Here is a 13,174-nt window from a genome sequence, read left to right on the forward strand (position 1 = left end):
TCTGTTTACGGGACAGGAACGTAATGTGCCGAGCTAATCAAAATAAGAGATCGATTGAACGGATAGTATGATAATGGGATAAACCGGTTCAATGCGCTATATTGTACAATACATCACTCTCTGTGGTCTGATACAACATGAAATCTCGGTCGATTGTTTCACGACACGAGACGATAAGCAAAGACTGGGACGGCAAAAGATTCGAGATCTTGACTTGACGAACAAATGTCAAACTATGTCTTGAAGACAATTATCAAAATAAGCAAGATAAAAATCAGAACGACGATTGTTATTGTACTTCCTGTATAATGAGAAATAAACTCAATTAGCTCTCATCGCTTTACAAAGTTTGCGAATATCAATTCAACTAACCATGTTGTTTTGCATCGTTAGCAACTTTATCTAACCTCCTTCGAGCTCTATTCAAGCTATTGGCAGTCCTATCCATAGCTTGATCAGTATCTTCAAGTAATTGATGATGTATATCCAATTCTGATCCAATTTGTACAGAGAGATGATTTTGTCGACCAATTGAATTGGAAAGTAAGTTCAATCTCTCGTCTTGATCTGTATTTGAAAAGACTCATTGAATTAGCAAATCTCCAAAATGAATGGCTCTATTATCTGCTGCATATCTTTAATTTCAATAGGCATACTTACCATTCATCATGATTTGTTGATGATCTAACATATCTCCTGGTGACATTCCAGCATCTCTTTCTTCGTCGGAAGCATCATCTGGATAGTCCCTAAATGGTTTTAAATCTTGATTACGATCTCTATTTATTCCCGGTGTAGGTGGTTCTACACTAAGTTTAGGAACTTCATTGAATCCAGGCGTACGTATAGGAGAAGGAGGTGGTTTAGGTGAAGGTGTAGGTTGGGGTATAGGTGGTGTCGATACACTATCAAAGGGGGTTTCACTTTAATCAGCGAAATGATGCACATATGATATAATCCGTAACGGTAAATGATGGCTTACATCTTTTCTTCCCTTATCAGATCTTTTACTTTACCTCTTCCTACTTCATCTTCACCTAAAATATCAAGTAATTGATCATATCTTCTCTTCAATTCTTCTATCTCTTCATTCTCTTTATCACCATCGTCTATCAGTTTCCCTTTTTTGCTTTGACCAACTAATAATCCATCATTTTCTAATTCTAGTTGATCAAGATCAGATCTAATCGAAATTAGATTCCTTGTTATTTGAGATAAAGATGAAGGATTAGGTTTAAGATTAAGTGATATTATACGTGACCTTTCCAAAAGTAATGATGAGGTTGAATTTAGTCGAACGGAAATTGATAATGGTGTGATCGACATTGTAAGCCTAAACGTTGTCTCGTGACCTGATCAAAGGGAAGTCCGCCTGATGGAGGGAAGGTTTTACGGATGATCTAGCCTCGTATAAACTGTTCTTCTAAAAATTGCTCAAGGCAAAGTGGATGATAGCAAGCAGATATATAATGAGTTTATGCATCTATTTGAACTGTTGACCTGAATGAATTCAAAGTGATCTACGTTGCATCATAGTGATATGAACTTAAAATCAACCCCCACTTATGACCCTACCTGCCTGGTGGCACTTATAGCCCGAGCATGTTAAAGATGGTGATTTTCATTGTCATCATCATCGACACCTGCAGAAATCTAGTCGATGCGACAACTATCAGACATGATGCAGTGATACCAGTTTCTACCTGGTGACTGTTTTATTACTGAGACTTTGACTATCGACCGGGAAATACCTTTTTCTACGGTTCTGACTCGCTCGTGAAATTCTCCCATGTTTGACATTTGGGTAAATCCAGCTTCCACAGCTAGAATCAGAGTATCGTGCCTAAAGCGAAAGGTCCTAGATGAACGAAAAGAGAAAATGGCGTGGACAAAAGCATCTTGTGCTGTGTGATACCTCGATTATCGAGTAGTGAATATGTGTTTCTCGGGATCGTTTGAAGCGAATTTATTCTATTCTGTGAAACACGGGATGATATCGATCTCCTCTACTTTTCAATAGATCCGATTGGGAGTTCGGCCTTTAGATCCTGCAGTGACAATATCACGGGACCACATTAATGACGTTGCCACGCAAAAGTATTCCGATCTTTCGACATGCCAATTAGAGCGCTTTTATGCCCGACTCTTACACGCCACCTGCAGTTATTCTATCCCCGACGCTCAAAGGCTAACGAAACACTGCAGAGACCTATGATCCGACCACAACGAATTCCGGTGACACAGGAAAAGTTGCGGAAAGAATGTTAGGAGCAATATTTAGACTATCGTCCAAATTTGTGTTAGCTCACTTCCTCTGTAAATACACGAGGATCCGATGAGAAGGTCTGGAGTATAAATGCGAAGAGAGGAATTTTGATTTTACTAGATAAGTTATCAAAGCGTTTCCACAGACAGAATAGCAATTAAGAATTGTATTTGGCTCACCGATGCCCTCATCCCGACCTGACTAAGTTCAATCTTGATACACTCTGTGTAGACTTTTTATCAACGCTAGCAAGAATGAGTAAAATGAAATGCCTTTCCTTGCTTCATTCGCGATCTTCTAGGCTCTAGAACGACCTCTTCCATAGATCCAAGCAAAGTCAAATATCCTCCGCGACATTCCCTTGGATCTACACGCAAGCTACAGTAACAATTCTTCACGAGGACAGGGGCGAGATGAATGGGGTCCTGATCAGGTGCGGCGAAATCTATTCGATATTGCATGCTTTCTCACAGCTCGGAGCATCCTGTGCTGCGTTCTTCCTATTTCGCACAATCATCTAACTCCTCATTCTTGCCTCCTGCTGATATTTCCATTTTACGCAATAGTTGGTTCAGTAATGAATGCAACAAGCTCGGTACCGTATCCTCTGATATACGACATTCTATAAGCGAATGACACCCAAAAGTGGTAAGGTCATGATCTATAGGAGTTGTCCTTGCTATCTGATTCTGATTGAAGCGTATGTCTCGAATTGTGTCAACATCTGCTTCTTACGCACAGATTTCCATTGGTGTCAGGTTTTAAGGTCAGTTCAGCTGAAATGATCCTGAAGAACGGGACGCAACTCTGTTCATATTGGAACGTGGCTTCTGACTTGAGGCAGGAGTTAGTGTGGATTTAGGAGTAATGGTATTAAGCAGGATCGGAGGAATATCAATATATTCCTATGTGAGGGTTGACTTGGAATCAGAATATCTCAGCTCCTATACTGAAACCTTCCAGCTCGTCTTCGTAACATCCGCCTCGCACTTGAGCATAATCATGAACCAACACTTGGCCTCACAAGTCTGATATAACAATCGGATATGCAGTTGTCACACCGAGTAGATGCTGGGAAATGTGATGAATGACTCAAGTAATCAGCTTTATAGCGTGCTGACGTGAACGATTTGGGAGAAGCAGCATAGATTTCACCCTGATACAAATACAGGTTAGTGCATAGGGAGCTTACGATAATATTCATTTTTATTGTCCGAAGCGTCTGGTCTTGTCCCACTCGACCCTCCCAAACTGCGAAATCGACCCTCTCATCCTATCAGAACATATCATCAAGCGGTCAAGTGGCATTTGAAAAGAGAATATGACATGTAATCAGTGTTTGCGCTCTTAAATGTCTAAGTCTCTAAGTCTATACATTGCAGATGAAAGCCGGCCCATGTGCAGATTGAATGGAGGAAAGTCAAGCACATCGAATCATCGTGACCTTCCCAAACTCAATTGCTGCTCATCTCTGAATTCTCGTTGAGCCACAGCTATCTCATGGGATTGGTTTTATTGTAAGTAGTGAAGATAATGCTAATGGGAATCCAAGTGGGCGACTGAGCGCCACAGGTTCCACAATCTTTGTCACAGGTCCGCAGCACCTCTACCCTGCTCGGAGAATGGGGGAGATCTCGTGAGTAGGTAATTCGCCCAACACTCCCCCGTTTTACAATTCACTTGTATGAAGTATTCAGAAATGATACGATGTGGCGCTCAATTAACGGAGTCCGGGAGTTAGATTAGGGGAAATTAGTGAAATTTCAGTACCTTCATTTACCTCCACCTCCACTCCAAAAAAGAAAAGATCCCGCTCCGGCTTAAAACGATGCGGCCAAAGTACACTATAATCGCATTTGCGGCGTTTGGCGAATGGCAAGTCACGATTTTATAGGTGCATGAGGATCTCTAAGTGACGACGAATCTTGAGCAAACACATGGGTACCGTACCGGATAAATCGGATATCGTCTGTCATTTCTATTGTGCACGTCATCAAGTATGAAAAAGTCGCAGTGCTATACATGGAGCATCACGCATATTCAAGCAGATAAGGCACTCTGACATGCAGTCTTCCATGACATCAGCAGGAAAACGTACTTTATTATAAGGCGTCTCTTTCACGTTACGACAAGATCCCGAAGGAGATGTGTTGATCATTCGGGAAAGCCAGACGAGACATTACGGTTCGGCTCAGATATAGAATCATGACATACATCTGTGTATGAAACGAGAAGGCACGATAGGTAAACTCAAAGAAACAGCCTATCTCGATCAGGGACGAACATCTTACCTCAGGGTTTTCAGTACTTGAAAAGATTGAATCCATTTTCCGATATTCTAGACTTCGTAATTTTCGCATAACCGCCGAGACATCTGTTTATCCATTCAGATATATAAAACCCTTGATTCCGATCTCCAATTGGATATTAAACGAGTCATGCACGAGATAGCGTGATGAAACGCACAAAAGGAATTTTTGGTAGAAAATTCTTTGAGTATAAACGAGGAAGATGAAATGTTCTTTCCCTTAGACAAGGCGACTAACTTGCCGTACTATTATCGCTTAATTCGCGATTGCATGATCTTCATTCACATGTTTCGATTCGAAGCGATGACGGGATAATCTGCCCCTCGGCAAGGTCAAGCCAACTTACATGCGGGCTGTTTGACTCCACCGGGCAAAGGGTTTTCAAAATACGGAATCGTTAGGATAAACAGGAAAGACCCTCATTTTCCTTAACATGTAACGTAGCCTTACCAGAATTTCGTTCCAACTTTATTTTCTAGGAATCCCTTGACGAGCAAAGGGGTTTCGTTTCGCTTTATAGCTATTCACAACGTCCTTTCTAACTCCTGACTGTATGCAAAACAAAGGTCAGCTCAATATCAAGAACAGCCGCCGTAAAAAACGACCGGAAATGATTTGTATCCGAGATCAACGGAGAATGCAAGAAGTCGCCAGTTGAGCAACGAAAAAGACAGCTGCGACTGACATTCTGAATTTTCACTATTCAACGTTGTCTTCCTCCTAGTTGCCCTTTGCTTCGTTTCGTTTTCCAGTCGAATCACATGGAGATTAGACTGAACCATGCCTTCCTCTGATCGACTGCCCTGAAAGAAAAACAGTCCATTTACGCCACCCAAACTAACGGTACTCGTAAAAGTCGACCAAAGTCGACAATTTTATCCTTTTTCTGATAGTTCCCGAAGTTCTAAGTTTTAATCTATTCTTACGATCTAGGGATCTTAGGACATATTTTACTTTTACCTTTTGTTCTCGATAGCCTTTTGAGAGAGATGGAAGCAATCCACCACAGAAAAAGCATCAAGGCAGAAACAAAAAGGAGACAATCTCGGAAAATTGTTTTGCTTAGACGGCAAAACCGAGGAAAATTCGATGATCGGAACGTCGGAACAATAGCAATCAGATCATGATTTCCAGATGCTAGCTATGATACGAAGTTTTATGCAGGATAATTCGCTTTTTGTGGTCTTATATACTGCCCGCCCGAAGCCACGCTAAAACCGATCAAATGAGCGGAAAATAGGAGGGAACACTTGAACCTGTCGGAACTGTAATGTTTCTATTGTTAAGCAGATGACCGAAGAACAAAAGGTAGAAACCCTAGACTTCCGGATCTATAGCGTTATTTAAGGATATAAGTGATATATCCCAACGTTATGGAAAAACCTTTCTCTCACCTGTGATGCCGTTATAAGCGCGATAAAAACCCTTTTACAGTTACAATCGTTCCTCCCTAAAAGTATTTCGGGTCTATTTTAGCATTCAACTGGGCAGTTATAGCTTTAAGTTCATCGGTCGTCGGGCCCTTTGTTATGTTATCCCTTCTATTCTTGTCGTCATCTGCTCATAAGCCGTAATATTTCCATTCAATTATCAGAATCAAAAGGCCTCCGAGAAGAAAAAATAATAATCCTAAAATCCGTAGATTCACTTTGTTCCCGTAAACACCAAGATCATCAACATCATCATTTGCATAACTTGTTACAAGACAGAATCAAAAAAACCTACGAAAACAAGCTTGTTTTGGTGGGAAGAGGAATATTGTCTTCGGCGCTTTTTTTGATTATCTTTGTTTTCAACTTTTTCATCCAATTCTCCTGGGTGAGAAAATATCTTATTTTCCTGTCAGTCAACATTAGAACCTGACTTTGGTCTCGACACGACCCCTAGCTCAAAATAACGCACCTGATTGCAACTTTCGACGATCAAGAATAGCCTAAACCACCTCTCAGTTTCGACCGCCACGATATTCGACACCGGTCAAAGGGATACCTTTGAAACGTTTGGTAAACTAAATCAAACAACACCTTCCCCATCTAACCCAAATATTGTCGTTCGTCCGACCGATCGTCTGTACGTCCGAATTCAAGTAGAATACCCCGATCCACAATCAGCAAATTCCGTTCAAGTAGTAGGCTTTGCTCTCACGCCAGGTTATTTTGGCATGTTTGTCAAGATTCCATCGCAAAATCGAAGATCAAGCAATAATCGCCCCACAAGAGAAGCTTGTGTTGAGACGGACCGGGAATACCGATTACACTGTATGCATCAACACGCCACTCAGCGTTAGACACCCAGATTCTAAGTCAAGCATCATTAAATTAGAATAAATCAATTGATTCGCCTTAAAAAAGCACGAGCCAAGTACACCCTTTTCTCTTCCCGGACTAGCAAAATCAAACCGTTTCATATTTCATCAATCGAACTGCCAGCCTTTGACCGTGTTCTCACATCGCTTAATTGATTGAACGCAACCTACGAGACTGCTTACTCCGTTGTGTCACATATTCAACAACTCTGAAGCCAGTCAATCTGTTGTTTAGTTTTCAGCAGAAATCGGATTATAGGAATATCATTATTGTGGTCGAGCAGCTTTGCGGAGAATAAACAGTATTGGTAATCGGACGAATAGTGAGACAAGTTGGGAGAAGGAACGACACCAACGACGCAAGTACCGCGGAGAAACATCACTTTGATTGACTCAATTGAGGTACTAGAACATTTAGATTAAAGTTGTCAAGTTGAATGACCGGATCATCATCATCAACCTCCATCATCGACTTCAACATCATAATAAGACAGCATTAAACAACGTTCTCCTTGCCCTACATCAACGAGCATCGCCTGAAAATTAGATAGTCAAGATTCCATCGATACCGATCAGTGACTCTTCGCTCTTGACTACTATTGCAGCGATCCTCCACTTGCCCAATATTTCAAAGGCCCTTTACTATGCGAGTCTGGATTCTAGATTAGCCCCATACTGCTTTCCATCAAATTCTAGCTGTGAGTGACTTTTTCCCGATATGACATCCCCTCCTCACTCTCGTTCATCTTTACACAACGACCGGCCAAATAATCACAGAAACTTGTCGACATCGGGCTCAACTCTCTATGCCTGACACTCATCCTCTTGCCGCTTCGCTCTAGCTGCATGACACATGACGTCCTGTATTTCACCATTCTACATTCTGCGAATATATATGCGCCCTGTGCTGATCCCGTGCTCTCATCGATGCATGTAGTCTCTTCAGTCAAGCCCTTCAGTCCTACTGAACCTGGTAGCACGTTCGTAAACCACTCCTTACCCCCTTTCAAGCTCTAGCGATCCTCAAACAACCCAAGTCTCCGATTGCTCAATATCAGTCGAACACAATCCCACTAAGCGATCTCTTGACTCCACTTGTATACTCTCAGTCAGACCTTGCCCTTCTTCCGCTATTATCTCATCGCCATTATAAACCGGTCTCCCGTAAACCGGTCCCCCATATCGATTGCTCCGCTCTCTGGTAGCATGGATCATCGCCAGCCTCTCAACTGCTATCAGTCTATACCTTCATCGTCTCGTCAACCGATCTTCGACGGTCCAGGGTCCAGGCCCATTCTAGAAAGTGCAGGCTTGAGTGTAGCGGGACCAGAGCCCACATCGTCAGCTTCAGCTTCCGCCGCATCAACGTCAGCTTCCGTTCCTCTCAAAATTCCCCAAGAACCTCATAAGCGGAAATCCTCTTCGCCGATGTCCGACCCTCGAGGGACCGCTTCGCCCGGTCAAGAGACCTCAATGTTAAAGAGGGTAGGAGGCAAAGCGAACGTGTCTTCCGCTTGTGGGCCGTGTAAAAGAGCGCATCTTGCTTGCGATGTTGCGAGACCATGTAAGAGGTGTGTGAATATGGGCAAGGCAGATCAGTGTGAGGATGTGCCGGTAAGTCAAAAGTCATTTGCTTCTCGTCTCAGCTGAGAAGAGTTTCTAACGCTTGTCTGATTGGCATCCCGTAGCACAAAAAGAGAGGCAGACCAAAGGTACCTAAACCTGCACTTGGTGAGCCATACCATCGTGCTCGACCCCCACCGACAGACAATGGTGGTGTCGGCAGATGGAAAGGGCCCTCTATGTACGACGCACCATACATGTCGACGGTCGATGCACCACCTCCACCTATGGGTTCGATTGGTGGACGTAACTCGCCACCTATACCTCGTCCTTTAGGTGTAGAAGGCGATCCAGCATACTCCATGCCTCCGCAACCTAATATGCCTTTTACTCTTTTCACCACTACCGATTTCAAAATCCTTCGAGCTACTCCCTCGACATATCACCTCATAGGTTATCATCCAAACGAATTCGTCAATCTAAATTTACTAGATTGGATACATCCCCAGGACCGTCATTTCGTAGATCAGGAGCGTAATCGACTTATCACCGTGCCTTATGTGGAAGGTCCCCTCCGCTCGACAGAGGTGAATCAAGCCTCTATCACCCAACGAACGGAGATTGAGCTGCTCTCCCCAGCAGAGGGAATGAGAGAGCCATACCCTAACAAAAATGTGCGGGTCCTACATTCAGATAACAGATTCTCTCCCTTCAATGTTAGATTGCATCTAGGCGGAGGTTTAGGAGCCAGTCTGTGGCAGCCAAACACGATTGGTAGGGTTTACCTGGTGGTCTCCTTCCTGCCAATACCTCAGCCAAGGGATCTGCCTCGAGATGGAACCTCAGTTGATCAATATCCCGCACGAAGGACTTCCGGTATCGCGCCTCCAACGCCCGTCACACCTGTGCCACCAATAGGCGGCAGCCAAGGCCTTCCCGGATTTTCATCCATCGCTGCAGCTGCCGACGCACCCCAACCTAGATACGATCAACCTCCTCCACCTCAAGCTTATTACCCTCCGATACCTCAAAGGCAGGGTTCATCTCGACCACAGACTGCATCTCAAACCGCTTATCCTTATCCTCGTGCTGGGCCTATGGTGATACCACCTGCAGGATCCACTGGCATGCCACCAACATATCCTCGCAGATCGACTTCACCTAACTCAGCTTACCGTACGCCGCAAACTTCCACTTATCCCGTAGGAACAGCTGAGTACCCTCAACAACATCAACAACCGCTACCGCCGCCGGGTGGGTATTATCAGCCGCCACCTGATCAATTGTTTCGTCGTCCGAGCGATGAGGAACAATGGCGCGCTGCAAGCATGAATAACACGAACGGAAACGGGAACACGGTGACAAATCGAGCGCCTCCAGGTATACCACCGATGCAAGTGGGCCAAGGCCAACCAATGCAACCAGGAGGATTACCAAACGATGGAAGTAGAAGAGCGTGGGAGCTGTAATCCCGGCGCACTTGTTGCTCTGTCGTGCTGTATCAATTTTCCTTGTTCGATGTACACTTCTGTTTGCCACTTTCGTATCTACTTCCTCTATAATTCGCGCCTTGCATTAATGGTCTAATTTTCAGCATATTTTAAAACTAGCATTTTCTCTGACTCTTTATGGTATAATAGAATTCTTTTGCATACGATACGAAGCGGACGACGATATACCGAAATCTGATGTCCTCGATTGTAATCAATACATTTCTGCGATGACTTATGCATTCAATCGGATGGATCCAGATCAAAAGTGTATGTTATCCGCCTTGCTCATTTGCAAATCTTGGACTCTGACTGCAACCGGGGTCCAAAGTATAGACCGCAGGGGAAGTAAGTGAAATAATATGCATTTTCATTATATACTTCTTCTTCATATCCGTATGTCTGCATAAATTTCCAAAATAATTGCGTTCATTCTTTGCTTTCTCTTGTGTCAACGAGATTTGATATTTTCCACATTGTTTCTCATTTTAGGAAGAGTCAGAATCTTTGGAAGCACTAGAATCAATTCTCTTAAGTTGTTCAATTTTTCCTGGTCCTAGAGAAATTCTAGTAGCTTGAGCATAAGCTGGGGGAGCGAATTCAGGTATTGAAAATAAACCTAAATCAATTTCTTCTTCTTCACTTATACAAGTATCTCTTCTATTTGAAAAAATTGAAGTTCTTGTCGTTGTTGCTGTCATTGTATATCTTGAAGAATCAAAATCAACCATTGTAGCTGTATATGGTACACTCAAATGACGCATAGGTATAGCAACTGATATTCTTGCTCGATTTAAATTTGAATTTTGATTTTGATTTCGTTGAATATGAGAGAATTTTGATATTTTGTTATTGAAATTCGATTGATTATTATTCCTTTCATCTTTGTTGAAAAATTCTGAGAACATAGGTGAAGTCAAAGTTGAATTTGATCTTTCAGCTTCAGTTGTCATATCTTCTACTAAATTTGATTGATATGGTGGTGTATTATGATGATTATCAAATAGATTTTGAGAAGTATGTGCATATCGAGAAGTGATTGGATTCATCGTATTACTATGATGGGATATTCTAGGTGTCAAAGTGGAAGCTTTAAAAGGGTGACTTTGATATGAAGATCTATTAGGTGTCTGATCGCTTATTTTTATTGGGATCTGATTTGATTCACGTGAAATGATAGATAGGAATTTTGAGACGATTGATTTTGATCCTCTATTTGAATCCGGTATATTCGGTTCTATCATAGGCAAATTGGAAGATCTAAAAGATAAGTCGAATAACGATGAGAAAGATGCTCGGAAAGAGACTAAAGAGGGTATAACTGTATCTCTTCGACTTGTCGATGTCCTTGTTGAGGATGGCTCTGTAGCATCAAAAGAAGTTGAAGTAGTAGCTGTTTGAGGTGGATCGGATAATCTTGCCCAATCTTGTTTGCGCTCTGTCGACTTTCTAGGTACTGGTAAAATGTTGATTAATCTGTTTTGTATTTCTTTGAAACGTGTTTGATCAGTTGTCGGAGAGTATGAATGCGTTGTTCGTCTCTGTCTCTGTCTTTTCTTTCGATATACATAGTATCCAGCCAATCCCAAAGCGATGGTGACTAGAATCACCGCTACAACTAATCCTGCTATGGCGCCACTATTAGAGCTTGATTTGGGGTTGTCGTTCGAGCCAGTCGATGTGCCAGAATGTGTGGCATTGACGGGTGAAGTGTATCCATATCCATCTGTTTTGATTGTCGAATTGACTACTGCATAGCCAAAGTCTATTGTTGTGATATTTGACTTGCCCAGATTCGTTAGTTCAAGTACATGTGGTCCATCGTTCAATCCAGATGCTATGAAAACTGAATCGAAGGATAAAGTTAATGTCAGCTGATATCGATTTGAATGCTGAAAATGAGCCTGCTCACGAGATACATCATGCAGTTGCTGCCAATTTGTCGCACTGTACATGCCATCTACGATTCCATCAAGACTAATCGAGTAATTTCCATGATCACTATCGATAGTTCCGAAAATTTGAACAGACGATCCGTTGAAACTACAAAAATTCAGTGTAAGTAAGACCAAAACGAAATGAAATGAGAGAAATTTGCCGCTCACCTCATGGTAAGAGTAGAGCTCGGTATCGTACTGACGTGACGAGTAGAATCAAAATTATGGGATCCATCCACCCCGGTCGCTTTCCAACCTTGGTCGTACGTGACATAGGGAGAGGTATCGTTGATCAAAGTGGTATATATATCGTCGGATCTAAGAACAATCGCGAGAAACGTCAGTCCAGGCAGCGTGAAAGACGAAATGCGGATATCGCTACTCACATTGGTTGTGATGTGATTATATGATCTACATCGAACCACCACTTCATAGACTGATCAGCCGTCGAATTAGGACGATTCGTCATTGTCTAGTACGGATTCATGTCAGATCTACAGATTGCCACAACGAGGAGCAACGGCTCACCAATCTGTGCTCTCGATCTATAGGTAAATCATCCGCCCGAAAAAGTTCTGCTTGGAATTGCGGATTATCAGTATGACCTGACATATAGATCGGACCCAATCCATCTAATTCCACTACAAACTCAAATGATTGGTCAGAAACGTTGTGAGGGAGCAGATTGAGATGATGAAGACTTACCTGAATATGTTGCGTGATTATCCCTGTTAGCTCCGAATACTTTGATCCCACTACCGTTAAATCGGAACTCCATACGATCACCCTGATGTCCGACGTCTGTTAGCCTAGACTAGCCAACACACATGGCAAATGTAGCAGGGATTGTTGGTTGCTTACTTCAGTGAATGTAGCATGGAATGTGGATTGACTATATCTATTCAGAAATCCATCACTATATCTGGTACCTACCAAAATTACCTTGATCTCAACATATGAAATTCCATTTTGAGAGATAGCTCACTTACCATTACTATGATTTGTGATCCAACCAGTGGAGGAAGAAGAATAGTAGGAGATTTGAGGAGAAGTATCGTCGATCTACTCCTGTGAAGTCAGCAACCAAAGTCCAGGTATCTTGTTTGAGTTCACCTACTAGTATCTCCATTTTTATAGGGTAAGATTCGTTGTGGGTTTTCTATTTGACAGCGAATTCAGATTTTGTGACCCGCTAATCTTGATTAATGTAATGGAGTATAAATTTCCTTTGCAGAAGGGGGATTGTGTGAGCGCTGTGTTGCGCTTGAAGACATACAGTTGAGCAACAGAAATCAGGTCAATCT

The 13,174-nt window shown here is 42.5% G+C and overlaps 3 protein-coding genes across 3 annotated transcripts; 1 reads left to right on the forward strand and 2 right to left on the reverse strand.

The window, feature by feature from the left end:
• Nucleotides 1-233: 233 nt before the first annotated feature.
• I206_105931 (uncharacterized protein) lies at nucleotides 234-1,326 on the reverse strand (the record flags this gene model as incomplete). The annotated part of the gene is made up of 4 exons (XM_019156484.2): nucleotides 234-301; nucleotides 373-567; nucleotides 661-905; nucleotides 983-1,326. The coding sequence occupies 4 exons, from the start codon at nucleotides 1,324-1,326 to the stop codon at nucleotides 234-236; spliced, it is 852 nt and encodes a 283-aa protein (XP_019010286.2).
• A 6,760-nt stretch (nucleotides 1,327-8,086) lies between these two features.
• Nucleotides 8,087-9,912, forward strand: I206_105932 (uncharacterized protein; the record flags this gene model as incomplete). Its single annotated transcript, XM_019156485.1, has 2 exons — nucleotides 8,087-8,494; nucleotides 8,569-9,912. The coding sequence occupies 2 exons, from the start codon at nucleotides 8,087-8,089 to the stop codon at nucleotides 9,910-9,912; spliced, it is 1,752 nt and encodes a 583-aa protein (XP_019010287.1).
• Nucleotides 9,913-10,421: 509 nt separating this feature from the next.
• I206_105933 (uncharacterized protein) lies at nucleotides 10,422-12,999 on the reverse strand (the record flags this gene model as incomplete). The annotated part of the gene is made up of 9 exons (XM_019156486.1): nucleotides 10,422-11,779; nucleotides 11,846-11,976; nucleotides 12,039-12,188; nucleotides 12,257-12,342; nucleotides 12,399-12,511; nucleotides 12,576-12,657; nucleotides 12,732-12,799; nucleotides 12,860-12,932; nucleotides 12,988-12,999. 9 exons carry the CDS (start codon nucleotides 12,997-12,999, stop codon nucleotides 10,422-10,424), a joined length of 2,073 nt encoding a protein of 690 aa, XP_019010288.1.
• Between the last annotated feature and the right edge of the window lie 175 nt (nucleotides 13,000-13,174).

The sequence above is a fragment of the Kwoniella pini genome, chromosome 8, assembly GCF_000512605.2.
Source record: "Kwoniella pini CBS 10737 chromosome 8, complete sequence".
Taxonomy (NCBI): domain Eukaryota; kingdom Fungi; phylum Basidiomycota; class Tremellomycetes; order Tremellales; family Cryptococcaceae; genus Kwoniella; species Kwoniella pini.